The sequence below is a fragment of the Marmota marmota genome, unplaced genomic scaffold, assembly GCF_001458135.2.
Source record: "Marmota marmota marmota unplaced genomic scaffold, marMar, whole genome shotgun sequence".
Taxonomy (NCBI): Eukaryota; Metazoa; Chordata; class Mammalia; order Rodentia; family Sciuridae; genus Marmota; species Marmota marmota.
Window position 1 is genome coordinate 327,698 of NW_026000144.1, and position 23,242 is coordinate 350,939.

Below are 23,242 nucleotides of genomic sequence, written 5' to 3' on the forward strand. Positions count from 1 at the left end.
TTAATTTTTCCGGACCCCTTTGGTGGGCACGCCCCCAGAAACTGGCGGCTAAGATCTTGGGTGTCGCCGCTGGTGTTAAGGGGAGGTGGGGATCTGGAATCCCCTCTGCTTCCCTACAGACACGTCCCCGGTGGTTTCCTGGCTGCTTGTATCTGGAGGGGGTGGGAGTCACACACCTGCTAATGTGGATTCCGCTGGGAAGGAATTCTGTCGGTGGAACTCTGGTGATGTCACCACTCTGCTATGGCGGGCCCCAGGCTCCTTGCCGGAGTGTCCGAAGGGAGGGGTGGGAATGGTCTGTCTCTGGTTGGTTTCAGCTCCCGGTTTGCTATTTCATGAAGGCTTGGCGAGAGACCTCTTCCTAGAGTCCCTGCACCGCTCCTGCTGCGCTGCGCCTCGGAGGCTATCCGCCCTGACGCAGGGGCCGCGTGCAGGCAGCCGACAGTCTCCGAGTCGCGCGGGCAGCGGCTGGCGGGTCTGGACCTCTGCGCTGCGTGGCGGAGATTCACTCGTCTAGCGCAGACTGTCACCTCCAAAAATCCTTCCAATTCCCGGCCGGTCTCTCTTTAGTGGAATTTTGCTAGGAGTTTCTCAGCAGGTCGAATCTAAGCGTATCCATGCGTCTCTCTGACCCCGTTGTTGAGGAGGTACTGAAAGCGCTGCCTCCCCTCTCGCCGCCATGTTGGATCGAGTCCTTTATTAGATATTTTAAAGAACCAATTTAGTTCTGTAATGAATTTCCTTATTGTGTTGATTTCCCATTGCATTGATTTCTTTGTTTTGTTTTGGATAGTGCTGGAGATTAAACCCAGGGCCTGGAGTATACTAGTCAAGAACTCTCTCTACCTCTGAGTGACACAGGAAAGGAGCCACTTTTTTAAAAATATAAATAAATAAATAAATACATTAATAGACTTACTCTGTAGAAAGAGTTTCTTCCTCTATTATTCATAGGAGGAAGAATCTGTCAACACATAATCATACTTTTAAAACATACAGTTTGCATTTCCCTTTTCTTAAATTTATTTCTTCATAGAAGATTTGAAATATAAAAATAATCAAGAAAATTTTTACTGAATAAATAAAACTCCAACCACATGCAATGAATTACCAGGAGTATTTTCTTTCTCTCCAGCCTTTTAAGGTTTTCTCTCAGTGTATGTAGTAAATGATGTATTTATAGTTACATATATTTTAGAGCCATCTTGGAAATCATAAAGAAATAGCTGACATTCCATCAGGAAATCATAAGCATCTGCCTCATGCAGAAGTTTCCAGACATCAGTTACACTGGAATCACCTGAAGAACTTCTAAAAATAGACTGCTGCCCCCTATATCCCAGAGTTTCTGGGGTATAGTGCAAGAATCCTGTGTCTGACAAATTCCCAAGTGACTTATTCTACTGATCCAGGGACCAATTATAGAACCACTGATCTGTATCATCCAGGTCTGAGCAATCAGGGTAGGTTCCAGAGCCAAGCAGAAGTATGTAATTATCCTCACAGTCTAATAAGAAATATATTTTGCACTCAAGTTAGTAACTTGTTTTTCCTGTTACTAAAGCAGGGAATTTTTTCATTAAAGTATATGAGGAGCTTTCATTAGTGGATGAAGTTTCTTTTTTTAAATTAATTTTATTTTTAAAATACATGACAGTGGAATGCATCACAATTCTTACTATACATATATAACATGATTTTTCGATCTCTGTTTACATATAAAGTATGTTCACATCAATTCATGTCTTCATATATGTACTTTGGATAATGATGTCCATTATATTCTTCCATCATTGCTAACCCCCTGCCCCCTCCTTTCTCCTCCCACCCCTCTTCCCCATCTAAGTTCAACTATTCCTCCCATGCTCCCCCATCCCTACCCCATTATGAGTCAGTCACCTTATATCACAGAAAACATTTGCCATTTGTTTTGGGGGGATTGGCTATCTTCACTTAGCATCATCTTCTTCAACTGCATCCATTTACCTACAAATGCCATGATTTTATTCCCTTTTATTGCTGAATAATATTCCATTGTGTATATATGCCACATTTTTTTTAATCCATTCATCTACTGAAGGGCATCTAGGTCGGTTCCACAGTTTAGCTATTGTGAATTGTGCTGCTATAAATATTGATGTGGCTGTGTTACTGTAGTATGCTGTTTTTAAGTCTTTTGGATATAGACTGAGGAGAGGGATAGCTGGGTCAAATGGTGGTTCCATTCCCAGTTTTTCAAGGAATCTCTATACTGCTTTCCATATTGGCTACACGAATTTTCAGTCCCACCAGCAATGTATGAGTGTGCCTTTTTCCCCATATCCTCGCCAACACTTACTATTGTGTCTTCATAATAGCTGCCATTCTGACTGGAATGAGATGGTATCCTAGAGTAGTTTTGATTTGTATTTCTCTAATTGCTAGAGATGCTGAGCATTTTTTAATACATTTGTTGATTGATTGAATATCCTCTTCTGAGAAGTGTCTGTTTATGTCGTTGGCCCATTTATTGATTGGGTTATTTGGGTTTTTTTTTTTTTTTGGTGTTTAGATTTTTAAGTTCTTTATATACCCTAAAGATTAGTGCTCTATCTGATGTGTGAGAGGTAAAAATTTGCTCCCAAGGTGTAGGCTCTCTATTCACCTCACACAGATTGTTTCTTTGGCTGAGAAGAAACTTTTTAGTTTGAGTCCATCCCTTTTATTGATTCTTGGTTTTAATTCTTGCTCTATAGGAGTCTTATTAAGAAAGTTGAGGCCTAATCCCCAAGATGAAGATTAGATCTTACTTTTTCTTCTATTAGATGGAGAGTCTCTGGTTGAATTCCTAGGTCCTTGATCCACTTTGAGTTGAGTTTTGGGCATGGTGAGAGAGAGGGCTTTTTCTCCTTTCCTCATTCAGGTATTACGGTGAATCAATCACCAAGATTCATCCTCCATTAGAAATTAATCATTGTCAGTTAGGCACAGTGGCATGCTCCTGTAATTTCAACTGCTGGGGAGGCTGAAGCAAGATTATCACAAATTTCAGGCCAGCCTGAGCAAATTAGAAAGACTCATTTTTATTAGAAAAATAAAAATGGCTGGGGATGAAGCACAGTGGTAGAGTTCCTGGGTCCAATCCCCAGGACTGCAAGAATAGAAGAAAGAAGGAGGACAATGAGGACAGGAAAGAGGAGGAGGAGGAGGAGGAAGGAGAGAGGAGAGAGGAGAGAAAAAAAATTATCATTGTCATGAAGCTACAGGGTCTGCTCTCCATAAAACCAACTATGAGGATATGTTTTAATAACTTCTCCTGGCACTTTTCACCAGCCTATGTGAAAATATATCTTCAGTATTTCTGCTAGTTATTGGGGTATGGGGCAGTTTTAAGAGGGTGGGGTGGAGTATAGGAACCAAAGAACTTATCAGAATTTGAGGAGCTGGCTAGAATGTTTGATAAAAGATCACTACATGAAAGACCTGTAAATTCTTCCATTACATTTGTTTCATTGCAGCAAAGTGCCTTGTCTTTTCCACAACTTTCTAATGTAAGAGAACCTCTGTGTCCACAAGAATAGAGGGATTTGGGCAATTTTTTTTTCTGCTTCAATTGCAACTTCTAGAACAGTACCTGGCACATTATAGGTGCTCAGTAAGTATTTGTTATGTGAATAATTAAAATCTAAATTCCTAAAACCATAAAAATTTATATTAGTATAATCTCAGTTATCTTTGTATTCCATTATAACTCTCAGTGCATTTGCTCCAGAGTTTATAATTTTATGCCTTTCCAACTGTAGACAAACTTTCTGTGATGTCTTTTTGGAAACCAAATGTCACTTGTACAAAGCAGAGCATTATAAATATTACATAACCTGCTTTCCCTAAAGAATCATCCCACCATCTTATGAAACTCAAGTGGGCTTGTAATATGGAGAAGCAGGCTGGGAAAGCATGTGCTTTTCCAGAGGTAATGCTATCAGGCCTGCTTCCATATTACACTCTCTTCTTAAATCAATGAAGGATAAGGTGCTCTCTGGCCTTTTCACCTTCCTCCATTGAATCATGTAGCAGGAAGGCCCTTGCTAAATGCTGACATCTTGAAATTGGACTTCCCAGCTTCCAGAATCCAAGACAATATATTTCTGTTCATTACTTTTATAAAACAAGCTGGGCATGGTGGCCCACACATGTAATCCCAGTGATAGAGGCTGAGGCAGGAAGATTGCAAGTTTGAGGTCAACCAGGACAACTTTGTGACACCCTGTCTCAAAATGCAAAAAAAAAAAAAAAAGTTGTGGGTATATCTCTGTGGAAGAATATCCCCAGGTTCAATCTCTAGTACCAGAACTAGAGAAAAGAAGCTAAGGGAAGAAAAACATACTAAAAAACATCTCTGTTCACCCAGTAAACTGACATACTTACCAAATTGGTACCTTACTCAATTTGTGCTGCTATTATAAAATACTTGAGACAGAGTAATTTATAAAGAACAGAAATATATTCCAGGCATGGTGATACACTCCTACAATCCCAGCTACACAGAAGATTGGGATGGGAGGATTCGGAGACTCCATCACACAGAAATAAATAAATTTTAAAATCCCAGAAGTTAATTACTTACATTTCTGAAGCCTGTAAAATCTAAGAGTAGCATAACAGCATTTGGTGTCTGGTGAGGTCCTGTCTTGTTGCTGCGTTTTCAGTGGTGGCTCATACTGTGTTCCTCATATGGCAAAAGAGCAGGAGAGCACAAAATTATCTATGTTTGTCTTCTTTAGTGATTCTATTTTACTTTATTTTTTGGTACTGGGGATTGAACCCAGGGATATTTAACCACTGAGCCATGTCCCAATCCCTATTTATTTTTTATATTGAGACAGATTCTCACAAGATTGCTTACAGCCTTACTAAGTTGCTGAGGCTGGCCTTGACCTTGTGATCCTTTTGCTTCAACAGTTGCTGGGATTACAGATGTGCACCACCATGCCAGGCTTATAATTTTTTTTTGATAAGTAAAAGGAGTATATACTATAACATATAGTGTAATAAATACATCAAGCAGTACAGGGGTGATTAGTACCATTATTACCCTCTGCTATACATAATTATGTGTGCTATACTTAATTTGTTTATTTGTTTATTTGTTTGTTTGTTTTCAGCTCTTAGGAGCATACCAAGGGCCTGCACAGGCTAGGCATATGTGCTGTTCCACTAAGCTACATCCCAGCCTTGAGCTATACTTTCACATGACTGGCAGTGTAGCAGGCTTGTTTACACCAGCACCACTGTACACACACGAGTAATGTGCTGTGCAATGACACTACCACAGCTACAGCATCTCTATGTCTTGGGAAATTTTTAGCTTCATTGTAATCTTTTGGGACCACCATCATATATGTGATCCATTAGTGACTGAGACATCATTCCTAACCAAGCACAGGAGAGAAAAAAACTCAGTTCTCACATTAGGCTACGAGAAGTGCCCGTCCCCACCACCAGTCAGAACAACAACCATATAACTCACAGGTATGAGGTAGAATACGCGAAATGACTGTGTGTCAGTTGTGCAGAATAGCCAGCTCTCCTCTTAAACCTCTTACCTCAGCAAGCCTGAAGGACTAAACTGTTTCCAAAAGATGAATCTGTGTCCTATAAAATCAATTCAAGGATATTTATAGGAACATAAAAATATCCTGTATTCCCCAAAGAAAAATTCATAGAGAGGCATGGTGGTGCATGCCTATAATCCCATCAACTTGGGAGACTGAGGCAGGAGGACCTTAACTTTTCTAGGCCAGCCTGAGCAACTTAGGAAGACCCTGACTCAAAACATAAAACAAAATAAGTAAAAGGCCTGAGAATGCACCTTAGTAGTAGATAACCACAGGTTTCACTCCCCAGTACCAATAAAGAAAGAAAGAAAAAAAGTAAAATTGCCCCTATTGGCTAAGGATGCAGCTTAGTGATAGAACACATGTTGAGCATGATTTTGTGGCTCTGTTGTTCTTTTCTTTTCCTTTTGTGGTACTGGGGGATTGAACTCAGGTTTGCTCCACAACTGAGCTGTAGTCTCAGTCCCCTCTTTAAATTTATTTTGAGGCAGATTCTCACTAAGTAGTTGAACTTGCCTAAAACTTATGATATTCTCGTCTCAGCCTCCCAACATGTGTGTGTATTTTTAAACATGTGAAATTTCTTTCTCCTCCTCCTCCTCCTCCTCTTCTTCTCCTTCCTCTTCCTCTTCCTCTTCTTCTTCTTCTTCTCTTCCCTCACTGAACCCATGTGACAGAGTGACTGCCTGGGCTGGGTGTGGGCTAGAGAAAGGCCGCCCTAGGCCCTGGGCTCTCCATGGGCCAGGACCAGCCTATCTGTGGGCAGGACAAGGCTTCTCTCCAGGCAACAGAGGCAAATATTCATGGAAGTGCAGATCTAAGAGGTCCAAACCAGGCACACAGTGCATCCCCTTGTCAGGTTGGCCTCACAGAGCCTCGTAGCCTTTCGATCAGATCCCAGCTCTACCACTCTGTAAGGCAGAGAGGGCTCACTGGCAAAGACTTAGTATCCCCATCAATGTAATGAGGATGCTCATTTTATCTCCTTTGTGGTGTCTGCAGAGCACACAATGCAACAAGTCACAGTGGGATTTCAGAATTCCCTTTGAGAGAAACAGACAGCCTAGGGTGTTCCTGCTGTCTCCCTGCAACCAGCCCACTACTGCCATGGGCTCTGGCCTCTGCCCACTCTCCTCTTACCTCTGCTGGATAGGCCCACCTTTCTCTGACTGCACGTTCCTCCTGGATGTCTATCTCCATTCTAAGGGCAGGTGAGGTGTCCCTCAACTTCACTCACATCATAAGACTCCTACTTCTGAGACCTCGCAGCAGCATGCAGCTCCACTCCTCCTGCTTATGACATCCACTGTCCTGAGTGCTGGCACCTGCCTGTACATGGCCTTGAGGTGTGTAAACTTTCTTAGGTCACATGGCAGGGTTGCCTATGGTGGGAACCCCCTCCTTCCCTAGGCAGTCAAACAGAGCTAGCCTGTGACCTTGAGAGGGCACTCACCAACTCTCCCCATTCCAGGTACACAGAACTCTGCTCTCAGAGTGACAGGTGCCAGATACTATTTGATAGTGGTAATCAATGGCCTTTTCCTGAGGAGGGTCACTTGTGCATCAATTGCTTTGCTTCCAGGACATTGCCAAGAGCAAATGTTTGTAAATTGCTATGGGGGCTTTATTATTGATAGTCTACCCCTAACACTTCTGGAAATGCTTAGCAGTGTAAGAAGATCAACATGGTGTAGCATGGTGGCACACACCTGTAATCCCAGCTAGAGAATGAGGCAAGAGGTTCCTAAATTTGAGACCACCCTTGGAAAATTAGTCAGACCTGTCTCAAAAGAAAAGATTAACAGGGCTGGGAAAGTAAATGACTTCCAAAGCAGCCTTGGCTTCAATTGACCCTAACACAAAAAATATAAAAATAAAATGAATATTTTAAAAAGAAAATTATTATGAAGATATTAAAATGCCACTAAACATTGACCTCTCTTCACTTCAAATTCTGCATTGTGTCTGTGTGATTTCAATGGGTGTGTCCACACAACCTTAGACCCAGGTTGGCAGGGGAGATCCACATTCAACCACATTCAATTTGTATTCAATTTGTATTTGTACCACCCTCGGAGAGGGCTACAGTCCCATTCCACAGACGAGGAATAGGAGGTCCAAATGAGACCAAACTTCCAAAGATACCTGATCTGTCTGACTCCAGGTCCCACGTACCTAATCTCAGGGGCACTACCCAGGGAAGACAGCACCCTCTGGTGAGTGAGATTCCTCACCACTCTCTAGGCAGTCACCTCTGCCCCATACACAGGGGCTTCTATCTCACCTCCTCTGGATGGCCCGTGTATGTCCACCCCACAGGATCCATGTGCTCTACTGGGGACTCTATCTGTAGGTACACATTGATGATGATGGCACAGCCTGGTGAATGGATTGGGCATGAACTTTAAATGAGTCAATAATAAAATTTATGACTACAAATACCTAACATTCATGATAAAAATTGAAAAAAAACCCAGCATGACAAAAAAATAAAATTGACAATTTATAAGGTCAAGCAAAGGACAGCTGTGATGGGGGAACTGCCACTAGGTCACACTCAAGAGCTGACAGGGATGGAAGTTCCACAGAGTCTTCTAGAACAATGGCATCTGGAGTGGCTTCTGCATTGAATGTTCCTGTACATCCTACCTCTGGCTTTTTGGTGCCTGCAATGTCTGCTGCTACATGGGGAAGTAGCTCTCTTTCAAGAGATGTGGATACAGATGACTTACCATTCATAGCAACTGGAAGGCATCGTTCAATGTCCTCTGACTTGCTTGCTGGTAGCTTAGATACCTCCTGGCCCACAAGTATCACAGTGGCCTCTGGAAGTCGAACTCTCCTTCTGTGGATGGTATCAGAGTTGATCCATCCTCCTGCATTGATTACTGATCTTCTTCCAGCTCAGGGGGTATGGCTATGTGCTGCCCCAAATGTTAGAATGCAAATTGGGGTTCTGCTGCTGGAGGCAGTTCTCTAACTTGTGGTGGCATGGAGCTTCAGGATAAAAGGCCCCAACATGACTGCCTCTCCCTGGGCTTTTCCCAAATTCATAGAAGATCCCCACTTCTGAGAGTGGCCCCAGGTCCTATCTCCACAATATGATTTCTTACCAGAGTAGGTTCCACCACCTGCAGGATGCTTCTTGTGTTCAGGATCATATGCTAGTCCCTGGTGGGACCAGCATGAATTCTTCCTCATACACTTTGTCAGTCACCCCAGGTCTCCTCATCACTGGACTCAGGCTCACTGGGATCTGGGTCCTCCAGCTGTTCAAGGAGTTTGTGGACATGATCACCTGTGATTTAGGCATGGTGAAGGCCAGGATGGTCCTGAGATGCTTCAGGTTCTTCAGGTTTGGTGAGTCACCAAAACCTTCTGGAAAGCTGTACATCTGTGTTTGCACTAACCAGCAGAGGGCACTGGACAGCAGCCAGGGTTTTGGCCTCTTCTTCCCCTGGAACCCCTTAAGGCCCTTGCATCATGTACTTACCCTGCAGTGACTACCCATTTCACATGCAGCTGGGCACAGAGGGCAACCATGTGAAACACGTGTGTGTAGGTGCCTCCCTGCCCCTGCTGTCCAGCCTCTAGACAGGAAAGTGTGGGCAATCAAGGCTGGGATGGACTGTGCTGTGGAGGGATCCAATAGGTTCCAGCTCAGAGCCCCCAGTCACTCCTCTGCTCCTTGGGGCCTGGAAACCCACCACAGCTCTCCATGATTCTCCTCCTACTGGCAAAGTCCCAGATGTAGGCTCTCTGCTGGAAATTACACTAGGATAGAACTGGGGGTTTGCCCAGCCCTCCTCTATACCACCCTCCCAAGTACCTTGCTCTGGAGACAAGAGCCCTCCCTCTTGGCCCAAAGTCCATTCACTTCTTTACTTGAAGGTACTCCTCCTGAAAATCTGGCTGTAGGTTTCCATAACTAGAGAAGGCCAGGAGGATATCACCTCTTACATTTTGTGCCACTCATCTTCCTAGATATGCATAATGGGATTGGCTGACTTCCTGGCAGGGATGGAAGTTTATGAGGGCTGGGAGTTTTGTCTGCACTGCTGCCTAAATGATAAACTAAGATACTGCAAATGCAGGTGATTCACATATGTTTGTACTACAAAAAAACCCAAACCAGCTCCTTCTAGATGGCGTAGGGTCATGTCACCCTCAGTTCACCCCAGGGTTCCCTGCTCCAAGTACATGTAGGGCAGGGCCTCCCCATGAAGCAATCTGAAATGTCCACACACCTCCCAGGAGGAGGCACCTGCATGTTGCCTAGCTTCCTTCCTGACAGATGAGCTAAAGTTCATAAAATGCACTCCTGGGTCCAAATCCTGGCCAGATGCTGGATACTGTCTCATCCTGGACTAGGTCAAGATGCATGTAAATATTCTGATAACTCTTTAACTTTGGGACTCTGAATGTGTAGCAGAGGTCAGCAATGTGCAAGAGGGTTCAGACAATCGCCCTCTTAAACACCCTGAACCCCCTGCAACCCACACAAAAGTCAGTAAATGATTCTGATATGAAACAAGCCCACTTTCTACATGCATAGCATACCCTGGCAGAACCCCCAAGCCTGGGCACCACTCAATTGGAGCCACTCTGTGTTGTCTCCAGGACCAGCTGTGGCCTTGATCTCAGGGAAAGGCCTGAATAAACAACAGTTCAGCTCCAGAAGGAAGGCTGTCCCTGAACACACATTCTTCACTGATCCTCCAAGGAATAAACTTGGCAGTAGCCTTCATGACTTCCAGATTTATATGCCAACATCTTCAAAAGTCCAACTTAGAGGTGATTAGGAAAGATGTTGTGCACTTTAGATCCATTTTGAGTCCCTCCTGCACAACTTACTGGTGATGACAACTTTATCGATGATACCTTTATTCTCCACTGTCCAACTGTAGCTTCCACAAGAAGATTGGAAATGGAGTCAGGGCCAGCTTGCTTCTGAGAGGAAGTTGGTTGTGATATAGGAAACTGGAACCTGAAGTCTTTGTTCAGAGCAGGGGGATGACATTCTACAGGTGTAAGTCCTTGAAGAAAATGTAGACTCCTCTCCTTGTGTTTGGGAGGGTTCCGTGAAGAACAGAGCCATTTTGAGTCGCTTCCCCAGAAGTGGCCACCAAGGACAAAAAATCGCCAGCTGCCCTTGTCAGCTTCACAGTTGTATTTAGTGACAGGAATCCTGACTGAACTTCCTCCTATCACAGGTCCCAAAGGGGCATGAGAGGCTGGTCCAGGGCACTTTCTCCTTCCCCAAGAAACTGAGTGGTCTAGGGGATGTAATCACCTGAGGCCAGGAACTGAATGCCTGTAGCTTCAGGACACAAGAGGGCAGGATTTTCCATTCCTCTAACTTCAATGGGGCTTCAAACTCAGGGGGCATTTCCTATTTTCCAGTGGAATGAAGCCTCAGGGTGGGCCAAGCCCATCTCCCTTCTGAGTGGCTGCTGGTCTTTCTTGTGGCCTTCACTTCCCAAATGCCACTCTACAGCATCTATATATCCAAGAACACAGAGGCAGCCAGGGATGCCCTGTGCTAGGAGCCCGCCCCTCAGGGGTGATTTGGCATGTGAGGAGTGATCTTCCAGTCTTTCCCGGCCAGTGGTCTATGCTGTGCCTCTGACCTTGGCTGGCAGCAGGATGAGCAGCCGCTTAGCTCTGTGTGCACCAGGAAGGTGGACCTGAGGCTCCTGGCATGGGTGGCGAATTCTTGAAGTTCCTTGGGAGCAGAGAAAGGCCTCGGCCTCTTGGGTTGCCCTAAACGGTGAGCACAGGGTGCTCAGTCAACACGCATTTGGTGAGGGAGTACCCCTGCCAGGAGTGGCCTCCTGTTCCCTTTCCATTCCTCCACACTGAGTTTTCTGTCCTTGGGCCTGCTCAGAAGCCTTGGCTATTGTATGGATATTGCCTTCTGGGAGGCTTCTTTGCTCCTAATACTGGGGCCTGGTTTCCTCTGTGTTGAAAGAATGGGAGACAACAGTCTTGCCTTCCACTGTGCACCAAACAAACCAAAGTGGCTTGCTGCCACCCTGAAAGAAGCAATGTCACCTCTCCCTAGAGATGTGGAGGAAGGGGCACCTACGCCCATGCTTGAGACCATGATACTGGACAGACTCTTAACCACTTGACACCATCCTCACTTCTTGATATATTTTGTGCTTGAGTGAATTTTGAAACCCCAATATTTTCACCTATGTGGGGCACTGGGAAATAGAAGCAGAGAAAGGCCAGCTGCTGGTTATTTCCTGGGGCCCCTGGGTCTCTGCCTGCTGCCACTCCACCTATTTTTGTCACACAGCTCGAGAATCCCAGCAGTCCCTCCTGGCTGGGGAGCAATGAACCCACAGAGTCCTGAGACTTCTCATGAGACCATGTTGCAAGCGATACCCCATGATCCTGGCTGTTGCCTCTTTCTCAGAATCCAGGTAGAAGTGATGTGGACCCCCTAGAGTGTAGGGAGCTACAGGACTTGGGCACAGGGCTGCTTTGGAGATTGGGAGCCTTCGTAGTGCACCCACATGATACCATGGAAAGAGACATGGGTACTATTCAAAATCTCCCAGAAGCCACTGGGAGTTCTGGGGTAAATGAAGGCTCTCTCTGAAAATCAGTCCCTACACACTTCAAGTCGTGCACAGTCAGGCACAATCAGAGCCAGGAGAGGAGTCCACTCTCCCTCTCTCACTGTAGGACTCAGGGTGGGGTAGAATTGCGTGTCATCCCTGGTTCCCCACCTTCCTGTGTTGTGTCACCTCTGTGTTTGTGCATGACAGACACATGACTCCAGCATGAGGATTGCCCAGGTGGTTCACACATGCATGGGCACATACAGGTGATGACCATCTCCAAAGCAGAGGGTGGAAGGATCCCGAGGATATATTAGGAAGCTCTGGAGAGCCTGTGAGGCCCCCTGGATTCTTGAGACTCACACCTAAGGTCAGAAGGAGGAGATGGGTCTGTACCCAGCTCTGTCTCCCCCAACCAGGGCAGTTGCTGGTAAGACCTGGATCTTCCTGGGGAAGAGATCCAGGCTTTGTTGGCAGAATCTGTCCACTTGTGCATAGGCCATGGAAGATGGCAGCAGCCAGCACCCCAGGTGGCCTTTGGAACCATCTTGTGTGAAAAAGGGACTCAGGTAAGGAGTCCCAGAGGAAGTGACCTCACTTCCTTGGCGATGGAACATATAGAACTTGGAACCCTCCTAGCTAGGTCCCAACAGTCCACCTCCAGCCCCTGTCCATTCACTTGCGTTGACAAGACAAGCAGAGAGCCATGAGCTCTTGTGGTCCCGTCCTCGGCGGACACCCTGGCCTCAGGAAAGCCCTTCATAGTGGCCTTTCACGTGTGTGGAGGCGCTGGGTCAGCCGTGGGTCCAGAACACTCTGGCGATTTTTCACAAGGACACTGGAGGTGAGACAAGACAGACAGTTGCAGGTGACCAGAGTCTAACCCGCTTCTGCGACTCCCCTTGGGACAGCCTCAGAGCCTCACCAAATGCGAGTGGGTGTGGGTGCCTGTGTTTCCCTCATTTCAACTGAGAATTAGAAGGGAAGGAAAGCGTTTTGTTTGGGTTTTCACTTGAATGTATGACAGTGAGACATTGTGCAGATGATACTGTTTCCTGGTTGAAATGTCCCTCTTTGATCCCTGAAACTAGGGAGGTGACAAGCGTTCGTCCCTGGCTGTGTCCCGTCTGGTGGACAGTTTCACCTCACTGGTCCGCCAGGAGTTGGAGAAGGACCTCGTGAACGTCCTGCAGAGGGGGCACTCTTCCTGGCTGGAAGGATTGTTGTGCAGACGCCCAAAGGTGCTCAGCATCCAGAAAGTGCTGGAGCTCCTCAGTCAAAAGTGTGTATGACCTCCAGGCCCCGGGACATAGCCATCTCTTGGCGTGGTGGATGGGATGCCGGGCACCACTCTGGACCTCTGGCAACTCTGTGATATTCACAGGATATTCACAGGAGAACCCCGCCAGGGTGTCGAGCCAACCAAGTAGGATGAGCCCTAGGAGTGTAGGTCTCAGGCCTTGTCCACTGGGCCAGGCTTCCAAGGCCTCAGGACTTCCCCCGGGGTGCCTCTCCTGCCCCTGTGGGGAACTCTTCTGCCTCAGCCCAACTGGACAGAGGCCTCAGGAAGAGCAGTTTGCACACTGGGGAAGGAGCATGTGGCTTGCATGTGGAAGGGCCCCTGACCTGCCTGGAGGCAGAGCGGGGACAGCTGGGGTGGATGGAGGGGGACCTGGTTGGGTTTATTCATGGGCCCAATAGATGTGAAGCACCTGCCCTTGGCAGGCACATAGCCTATCCATTAGGAAGCAGTGCACACACACCTCCCAGCTCTCCTGAGCTTTCAGTATTGGCAGAAAGTTAGTCAAAGCCACCAGGCGTCTTGGTGCATGCAGGGCAGAGGATATACGAGGTGACATTCTCCTGGCCTTCTCTAGGTATGAGGACCAGCAGCAATGCATGGAAGGAAGTCTTCCTTCCGGGACAGATGTGAGTGGTTTGGGGGCCACGAGAGTGGGCTTCTGACTCCAGGGTCTCTTGGGGAACCTTGGCAGTGGATGGGTGGGCAAAAACGCAGGCGTCCACCTTCTGTGATTTGTGGCACATGGATGTGGTCTGTTGATTTCCCTCTGGAGTGGGCACAGATAGCTGTGGTGGGATTCTGGGTAGCTAAGGACCGCAGGTGGAGCTGGCGCCTCAGAGCCTGGCCCTGTGATCATCCCTCCCCTCCATAGCCAATCCCAGCCACAATGGCCCTCACTTTTCTCTATTGAGGCAAATTTGGGGAGCCCCCGATGCCCAGGAGAGGGGAGCCTCTTACCCACACATGGCCCTCACAGGATGTCCCCCTTCTCGTCCTGCTGCATGGGACCCACTTGGCCACTCTTTGGGAAGCCCATCATCCGGGTGGTCCAAAGGGGCATCCAGCTCAAGGAGATGCCCAGTCACTCATGGCTCCCTGCCCCACTCCTATGTCCCCAGGGCCTTCTGCTCCACTGTCCAAATGTGGCTCTACCTATACCCAGAAGATTTTGTGGGGTCCATGGCCAGCCTGAGGAGTCTCAGGACCTTCTTGCTCCACACCATGCCGGAGTCAGGGCTGACAGTCCAGGTGGAGAGCCTCCTGACAGGGCTGGAGAACACAGATCCCAGTGAGTCCCAGGCTTGTGATGAGGGGGCCTCGGGTGGGTGACTGCATGTGTGTGTCCGGGAAACTCTGCCGCTCCTACTGGGAACTGGCCTGTGGTCCCCAGCCAAATACTCCTGACACCACCTGCAGCTGGAGGGCCCTCGTGCGGGAAGAAGTCCTGGTGCCAGGACAGGGGCTGGGCTCTTCTCACAGCCAGGGTTCTTCTGAGAATCGGGAAAGACCCAGGGAAAGGCAGTCATGTTGGGGCTCTTTTCTCTTGCAGCTGCCTCTCCAGGAAAAACCCTCAATTAAACACGGCCACACACCAGAGGCAGCAGGTCACCCATCTCTCAGGCCAGCACCCACTCCACGTGTGCTGGAAAGTTGACACTGCCCTAGAGCTCATGACTCCTCTGGCCCCTCTACCTTTGTGAGCTCCTGAGGACTATTCAGTTCCAGATCCCCACCACGCCTCTCCTCTTTCTCTCCTCTGGAATTTTCTGGATTTCTAAAATTTATTTATTTCCTTATTTACTTACTTCCTTGTTTATTTATTTATTTATTTTCTTTCTTTCTTTCTTTCTTTCTTTTATTTATTTGTTTTCTTTATTACTTTTTGTTTATATATTTATTTATTATCTGGTTTTGTTTGAGTTTTGTTTTGTTGTTTCCGGTTCTTTCATTGTTGTTGTTATGGTTATTTCACTATAAGTTTTCATTGTTGAAATAGGAGTGTTAAAAAGTATGGTAATAAAGTTTCACATTGTGTGATATCAAGTTGCCTGCTCAATCCATTCCCGAGGCTGTGCCACCACCAACACTGTGTAGCTGTGGATGGGAGAGACTCCTGAAGAGCACATGGGTCTTGTGGGGGAGAACACACACTGGTCATTCTGGAGGAGGTGAGATAGAGGCCCCTGAGTATGGGTAGAGGTGACTCCCTAAAAGGTTGAGGATTCCATGCCACCAGAAGGGGCTGCTTTTCTGGGGGCAATGTCCTTAGGACCATGCACATGGAATGTAGAATCCAACAGAAGAGGTGTCTTTGCCAGTGTGGTCACACTTAGGTCTCCTGCTCTCCAATGTGGAGTGGAACCCCCGCCCCCTACTGGGTGGTAGGAACTCAAATGGAAATGTGATGACAAGTGGAACTCCCCTGCCAACTCTGGGTCTCAGGCTTTGGGCCCATGTCATTGAATCCATGGCAAGACACCATGCAGAATTGGAAGAGCACACGAGTTCCTGTTTAGGAGCCACATTTTCCTCATGCAAAGCCCTGAAAACGTGATGGTTGACCTATTTCAAACAACATCTTTCTTCTTTACTTTTTTCTTTGTTTTTGTTTTCTTTTGCAGTGATGTGCAAGGAAACCAGGGTGCTCTGCTACCGAGGTCCTTGGGTAGGACTCTTTCTTGGAGCATTTTGTGAAAAACTCCCTAATTAGCGAAGACTGGCACAAATTTTGAGATCCTCCTGCCTGGATCATGCAGGATGTTTATAGCCACAGGCCCAGTATGAGGATAGACTTAGAGCACTGCTCCAGATGTCCATAGTGTCTGAGGGTGGAGTGTATGTGTCAAAGCCCTCGTCTAAGGAACTTACACACATTGGATCCTGGTAATGTCATGCAAACAAATACACAGAAGTCACATGTCCAAAAGACTCCCTTCAGGACCAGGCCAAGGATAGCCAGCCATAATAAAGGTTGGAACTTGTCAGATTCAGAGCCCTGGGTGCTGTCTCCTTGAGTCAGGGAGAGCTGCTGTGGGTGGGGCCCTCTCCTGGTACAGTGCAGCCCTTTAGATGCCTAAGGAGGTGAGGATGCCCCACCACCTATCACCCCAACACCTGACCCGCAAGAAGATAACATACTTCCTAGTGCCTTAGAGACAGGTGTCCGCACTCTGGATGCTGAATGTCACAGGAATGGGGGTTGGGTTGGGGTGACTTGCAAATGGTGTGCAGTGACCTAGGCAGATGGTCTGAATGGGGGATCTCATCAGAGGAACACTGCAACATCACCACTAAACCTCAGAGTATCCATTTGCTTTTGCTTTTGAGCTCCTTGGCTGACTTTCAAGGTGACCATCCTTGTTTCAGTTGACATGATAGAGGTTCAGCAATATGGAATTCAGTGCCTTGGATCATCCTGCTTTGTGCTAGATTGGCCCCAGCTCATTAGGACCCACACCTGTGTGTGCAGTGAGCAGATGGGATGTCTAGTGCCAGCCTGCATCGAGGGCCTAGCAGAGGTGACTGGATTGATGAGGTTGTCTCACCACAGTTATCCTCCAGTGAGGTAGTCTGCACTCATGGACATGGTGGCAGGTGTGTTCCAGTAGTAGCAAGGTGTCCCACCCCAGAGTTCACATTATTTCCAAATGCTATGGGCCAGGATCCAGGTCCTGCAGACACTGAAGACCCTGGAGGGCAGGATTGCAAATGGAAGGCCGCACCCTGAAATTAGAGAGACCTGGTCTCAAAATGAAGCATCAAAGGGGCTGTGGATGTAGCTCAGGGGCAGAGCATCCTGGGTTCAATTGTCCATACTGGAAAGACAGAAAATACCCTGTGCTTCAGAACCCAGGCACAGAAGTGTACTCTGTGAATGCCAAATTACTTGGGAATCTAAGGCTTTTGTACATCACAAGATCCAGGTGAGCCTGGGCAATTGTCCTTATTCTGTCTGATAAAGAAAAAGTATGGAAGATGGAACTCACTACTAGAGTAGCCTTGTGTCAGAATCTTTCCAGTTCTTTCAAATGAGATCATTGAAGTGCAATTTCCTTTTAGAGTAAAAGTTTATATTTCAGCCATGTTGAAGAGGCTGAGCTGTAAACATGGTTACCTTCGCTAACTTACAGCCTAGGACTTGAAGTCAGAAAACCAAGTGCTGGAAAATGGCAAGTCTCAGTACTCGTAATCATTCCCCACACCCCAAGGGTCCTGCTCATCAGAGAAAGAACTTTCAGAAGGAAATTGCCTGTGACCAACACTGCCTGAGGCTCTCCCTATCTAGGGCCTGCTCTTGTACTTGGGTTCACACCCTGGTCTTGACTGCTGATTTTGAAGAATTACCAGAGGCAAGGGAATACCAAGATTTTCCGTTCCCCTTCAGTCCTCCACAGGCCTAGATGTCAGTTTCCAACTCTTGCAGCTTCTCATCAGATGCTCTTTCTTGTGCATGCTTCTCCCAGTGACCACATCCTGTTCTGGCCTTGCACACCAGCATGTGGAAAAGGAAAAATATACAACATGCAGAAGAAAAAGTATGCAGCTGGAAGAGTGGTAGGCAGGGCTGTGGTTACCCCTTTGCATAGGAATCCATTCCATATCAACTCTCTTTATACCTCCTCTCAGAAAAAATGATGGGGATTAGTTTTTCTTTTTTAATTTTAAATTTATATAGAAATGCCTCCCACAAGTGAAATCAAAAGAGAATCTTTCCCAGTCTTCCTTTATGTCATGCAATACCCTGTAGAACTGAGGAGACATAGAAGCCCTCTGCAGCACTGAAGTGTTTGTCCATGGTGGCCAATGGACTCCTGGCTCTGACCAGAGGTCATGCCCCAGTATGTCACTGAGTTTGTGTGGGTACTGGAGCCCTGTGTTGATTCTGTCCATACGTTTGCACACGTGTGAACCACACTATTCATGGTTGTTGTTTTGCCTGCTTCAGCATGCAGGCATTCTGTCTCACCTGTCTCGAAGTGGGTGATTGGAATATCGCACTTTTCATTCCTTGCAATTCCTTCAAGACCCACAAATGCTTTCCTATAGGGGAATCAAAAGCCTTTTGAAAATTGTATTAAAGTATGACGTTTGGGGAAAACTTATGAGCCTCTACAGTTCCTATGTAAGTTGTTCTACCTTTCATTAAGTAATTGATCTCTTTTCACAATACTAGTGAATGGGGCCTGATGCTCTCATCCAATTTAATGTTTTTTCCACAGAGCTAGACCCCTTTTCCTCTCTCTCTCTTTCTCTTTTGCTTGCTCTTGCTCTCTCTCTCTCTCTCTCTCTGTTGAATGTACCCAGGGGTGCTCTCCCACTTAGTTACTTTCCTGTTCTTGTATGTATTTACATACTTTTTTTAAAAAAATTTACATTAGATTTCCTTTAGTTTGCTTGGGCTGGCCTTGAACCTGATATTCTCTTGGATCAGTTCCTCTGAGTGGTATTAAAGCTGGGTGCACCTCTCCCTAAGCACACACTCTAAAGCTGAGCCCAGCAGCAGGTTGTTGTTTATGGAGCACCTCCTCTGTGTCTGCAGTCTGCATGCTGGACAGTTGATTAATCCAAACAAATTAGACACTATTGCTTTGCAATGCAAGATGATGCACATTTTAATTCCAATGACCGCGTTTGCTGTTGCAAGAGGACCATGAGTCCCTGGCCTGTCATGATGGGGCTCTTTTCTCTTTCACCTATGTCTTCTGGATAAAACCTCAATTAAATCCAGCAAACATCAGAGGCACCAGGTCAACAATCTCTCAGGCCATCACCCTCTCTACCTCTGCTGGAAAGTGGACACTGCCTTAATGCTCATGTCTCCTCTGACACCTCTACCTTTGTGAGCTCCTGAGGATTATGCAATGCCAGATACCCCACTTGGCTCTCCTTTTCCTCTCCTCCCGAGTTTCTGAGTTTTTCTGTTTTGTTTGTTTTCTTGTTTGTTTTATGTTTTTCTAATTGTTGTTTTTGTTGTTTGTTTTTATGATATGATATTTAATTTTTGAGAATAGTATGGAAAATTTGGGGGTATATGATTTTTATGTTGTGATATAAAATATGTCATTTTTCATAATCTTAGATTCATTTCTATGTGCAAATTATTTTTAAATCTTTCAGAACAAAGATAGTTGAGAAAGAGATAACATATTTACAGTAAAATTGTAATAATTATTGGATCTAAATAGTGAAAATACTTGTGCTCATCATCAGGCACTCAAGTGCATGTGTAATCCCTGCTGCTTTAGACTTGGGCAGTAAGATGGCAATTTTCAAGAGAGCCTTTAAACTTAGCAAACGCCTGTCTCATAATAAAGTAAAGCTTGACGACGTAGCTCAATAATAGTATACTAGGTTTAATCCGCAGTAACACAAAGAAGCAAACAAGAACTGGTGGTCGTCCAATTATTCTTGAACCTTTGTTTAAATGTGAAATCCCTCCAACAAACTTTCATCGTTGTAGTTGCGCATTATGGCCACACGGTGGCAATAGACTCACTTTGGAACTTCTGTAAGAGTACTCCTGTGATCAAAGGAGTAGTAAGAAATCAATACTTCAACAACATCTCTTTCATTGCTTCCTCTATGAGGAGAAATGCGTAAAACATTTTAGAAGGCAGGCATCCTTGAGAAAACTTAAAATACAAATGAGTGATTAACATTCAAGTAGGCATATTGTAAAGTAGAAGAAACACTAAAGAAACAAGGATTAGTAATCTGGGTGAGATCTGGGTTCTAGATCTGGATCTGCAGCTGATTAATTTTGTGACCTGACCAGGAAACCTGTGACTAAGTCTCACATATGGAATGAGGATCTTTGGCTTTCTTTCCACTTGTAAAAATACTTGCTTCCCTTTTATTTCTACTTGCATGTGTTCATTGTCTAAAAATGTATTTTCTGAGTGTGGAGTCTTCAGATACAAGAATTACAGATGAGCTCAATTTTTATGCTGTTGATGTAGAAATTATATATGTACATATATATGTGCATTTGTGCTTATAGATGCCTTAAAATATCTCTATGAAACAAATCTCTTTGCAAAACAGAAGATTTTTAACAAAACAAAACAAAACAAAAGTTTAATTAGTGGGTACTAAGTTCAGAGTAAGAAGTTCTGTTGTGCTGTTGCACAATAGGGTTACTATAGACAATATAGTGTATATTCAAAAAGAAAACTAGAAGAAATGATACTGAATGTTTTCACCATAAAAATAATGCTTAAGGAGATAGATTAAATTTACCTTGATGTGAACATTACACAAATACCCATGTATCTAAACACTACATGTCACCCCGTAAATATTCACAATTTTTGTTTTATTTTTTAGGTTAAAACTTAATGTAAATATCCAACACCTGAATATCTGCAATTTCTTTTATAGAAGCAAACTAATTAGAGCCAATTGGGTCTCCTCCTGCTTCTAGTATCCTGGTCCTGTATAGAAAGTGAAGGGACCAGTGAGGGACAGAGTAGAGCAGGGAAATAATGAAGGAGGAAGAGGCAGTGTGCAAGGGAACATGAGGAAGCAGCAAGATGTAAAGGACATGCGTCTTGGATGAGGAAAGAAAGTCCAACTGACTGAACAAATTGCCCTGTGAACCTCATCCTTCCCAGGCCACAGGCAATTCATTTTGTCCACGATCCTCTCTTACTCTCTACCTGCCACTTCCAGGATCCTGCTGTCCTTTTACTGCCTTCTGGCAGCCTCAAAGACATCCAGATCTTTCCTCCTTTGTCACGCCTCTATTATACACCTGTTGTCAACTTCCTTCTTAAAGTCCATTCCTGGGAAAAATATTTTCAAAGGAATTGACATCCATTTCATTGATTAAAATCCAACTTTCCCCACTCCTTATTTTTGTGGGTGAAACTTAGAATTGTGAATCTTAATATTGGAAAATATTTGAGGCCATGTAGTCCTAATGTTCCAATTAATAAATGAGATTTTTTCACATATGTTATATTATATCTGATATAATAGAAAATAAATAATCTTGAAGTGTCGTATATTGAGGTAGAAATTAGTCCCATGTCTGTTTCCCTACCCTCTCCTTGTACCTAGGCCCTTTGTAGAGACTTTGTGCCCAAAAGACAAGCCAGTTTCCCTTGAATCTGGGAAGACTTTCGGCTTGATTTGTTCAACACAATGTGAGAGAAGTGAATGTTCATTTGCAAGTCAAGATCTTTCCACCCCTCTGAACTCTGCCCAGAGGTCATGTGAACAACCTGGAATAATCAGATGGAGATTTAGAAACACATAATTCTGCTTCTCTCAGTCAAGTGGACAGTAAGCTAACTGTCCTTTGTGTGACTCACTCTGGCCTCAGAGGATAGGCCAGCTGCCCACAGGCATGAGTCAACCTGGGAAAAATCACCTAAGACTTGACCAGTAGAATTGTTGAACTGATCTACAGCCTCATCAGCAAAGTGGAATCATTGTAATTTAAGTCACTGAATTTGAGTTTGATTAGTCATGCAGCAAACAACTAACCCTGATGGCAAAATACAGTTATATTTGTGCTTATTTATTCTAATTTTATTTCAGCACTATTTTAATTAATCCCTTGAATTAAATTTGAAATGGTTTTGAACAATTTGCTACCATTTTGTTTGATTTGATTTATTTGACAGTTTGGAGGCTTTGCTTTAGCAATTATTTTTCTGCATTGGTTTTTGTCTGTTTTCAGATAGTAACTGCAATGGATCTTAATTTAGGAAAGATCATGGACAAACCAAAAGCAGCTCAATTAAGTACTAAACAAATACTAAATGGTGTGAAAATATTTTTAAAATAAATCCAAGTAAATGACTGTATTTATTTTAGTGCAGTAACAATATTGACAGAAAATGAAATTGAGAATATATTTGATACAAACAATATACCAAGACTGGAAGTGAAATAAAATTTCAAAGAAAACAGTATTTACTGCATTTTGAAACAATAACAGGCAGCTCCACAGAAGACAGATGTAGATTCTTGAAAATTACTGCAGTTGTCAATAGTTAAAGAAGAAAATAAGGGCATTCAGTCAGAAAAACAACACAAATGAAAGCATTCTTGTCCCATAAAGCATCTTCTAAAATTATCCTATGGATTACCAAAAATTTCCTACAGAGCTTAAACCCTGACATGAAAGAGTTAAAGTGTTTTTTTTTTTTGTATATTCATTCATTCAGTAATCACTGAGAGTTTACCATATGCTAGGCATTTTCCTGGTTTTTATTATATATCAGTGAAGAAAGAGACAAAGATAATTGTTATGGAGCTACTTCTATGTACATATAAATCTACTTTTCTTCTGTTTTTCCACTTTTCTATCTTGTTTTCTTTACATTACCTTCCCAAATTTAAATGAAATAGTATATAATAATTGGGCATATTTTTCATGCTTTAAACCTGCAAATAGTGATGGATAAAAATATGTGAACACAAACTTGTGAACAAAAGTTTACCTGGAGAGTAATTTCACTTAGAATTGGCATTATATTTAGTGGTCAAGTACACTCTGGTTTTGCAGTATTGTAATTTTTATTTTGAAAGTTCCCTGAGCATGTTGAGATAGAGTGAAACTGAGTGCAAACTTCAGTTCTATTTCCACTAGTGGACTACCTCCAACATGTTGACAAATCATTCTGTGTTTCTGCTTTACTGTTTGAAAAATAGTCCTTTTGGGAAAACCACTCTTGCCACACTGTTGAGGCTCCAGGCAAGCCACATGTGTGAGGAAAGCCTTGGGACCCAGTCACCACCACATGCTAACTTACAGAGAT

General features: G+C 44.6%; 1 protein-coding gene across 1 annotated transcript; it reads left to right on the forward strand.

Annotated features, from left to right (window-relative positions):
• Nucleotides 1-9,080: 9,080 nt before the first annotated feature.
• On the forward strand, nt 9,081-15,188 carry LOC107160637. Its single transcript, XM_048786281.1, has 7 exons — nt 9,081-9,155; nt 12,022-12,145; nt 12,605-12,738; nt 13,261-13,451; nt 14,047-14,098; nt 14,591-14,760; nt 15,022-15,188. The coding sequence occupies exons 1-7, from the start codon at nt 9,081-9,083 to the stop codon at nt 15,170-15,172; spliced, it is 897 nt and encodes a 298-aa protein (XP_048642238.1). The 3' UTR covers nt 15,173-15,188.
• The last annotated feature ends 8,054 nt before the right edge of the window (nt 15,189-23,242 follow it).

Excerpts from the sequence above, each read along its gene's own strand:
- LOC107160637 (XM_048786281.1), top strand. The coding sequence starts at position 9,081 with ATGTACTTACCCTGCAGTGACTACCCATTTCACATGCAGCTGGGCACA. Across the intron at positions 9,156-12,021 it reads ACCATGTGAAACACGTGTGT|AATCCAGGTAGAAGTGATGT; the intron begins GTAGGTGCCTCC and ends CCTCTTTCTCAG. Across the intron at positions 13,452-14,046 it reads CTGGAGCTCCTCAGTCAAAA|GTATGAGGACCAGCAGCAAT; the intron begins GTGTGTATGACC and ends GGCCTTCTCTAG.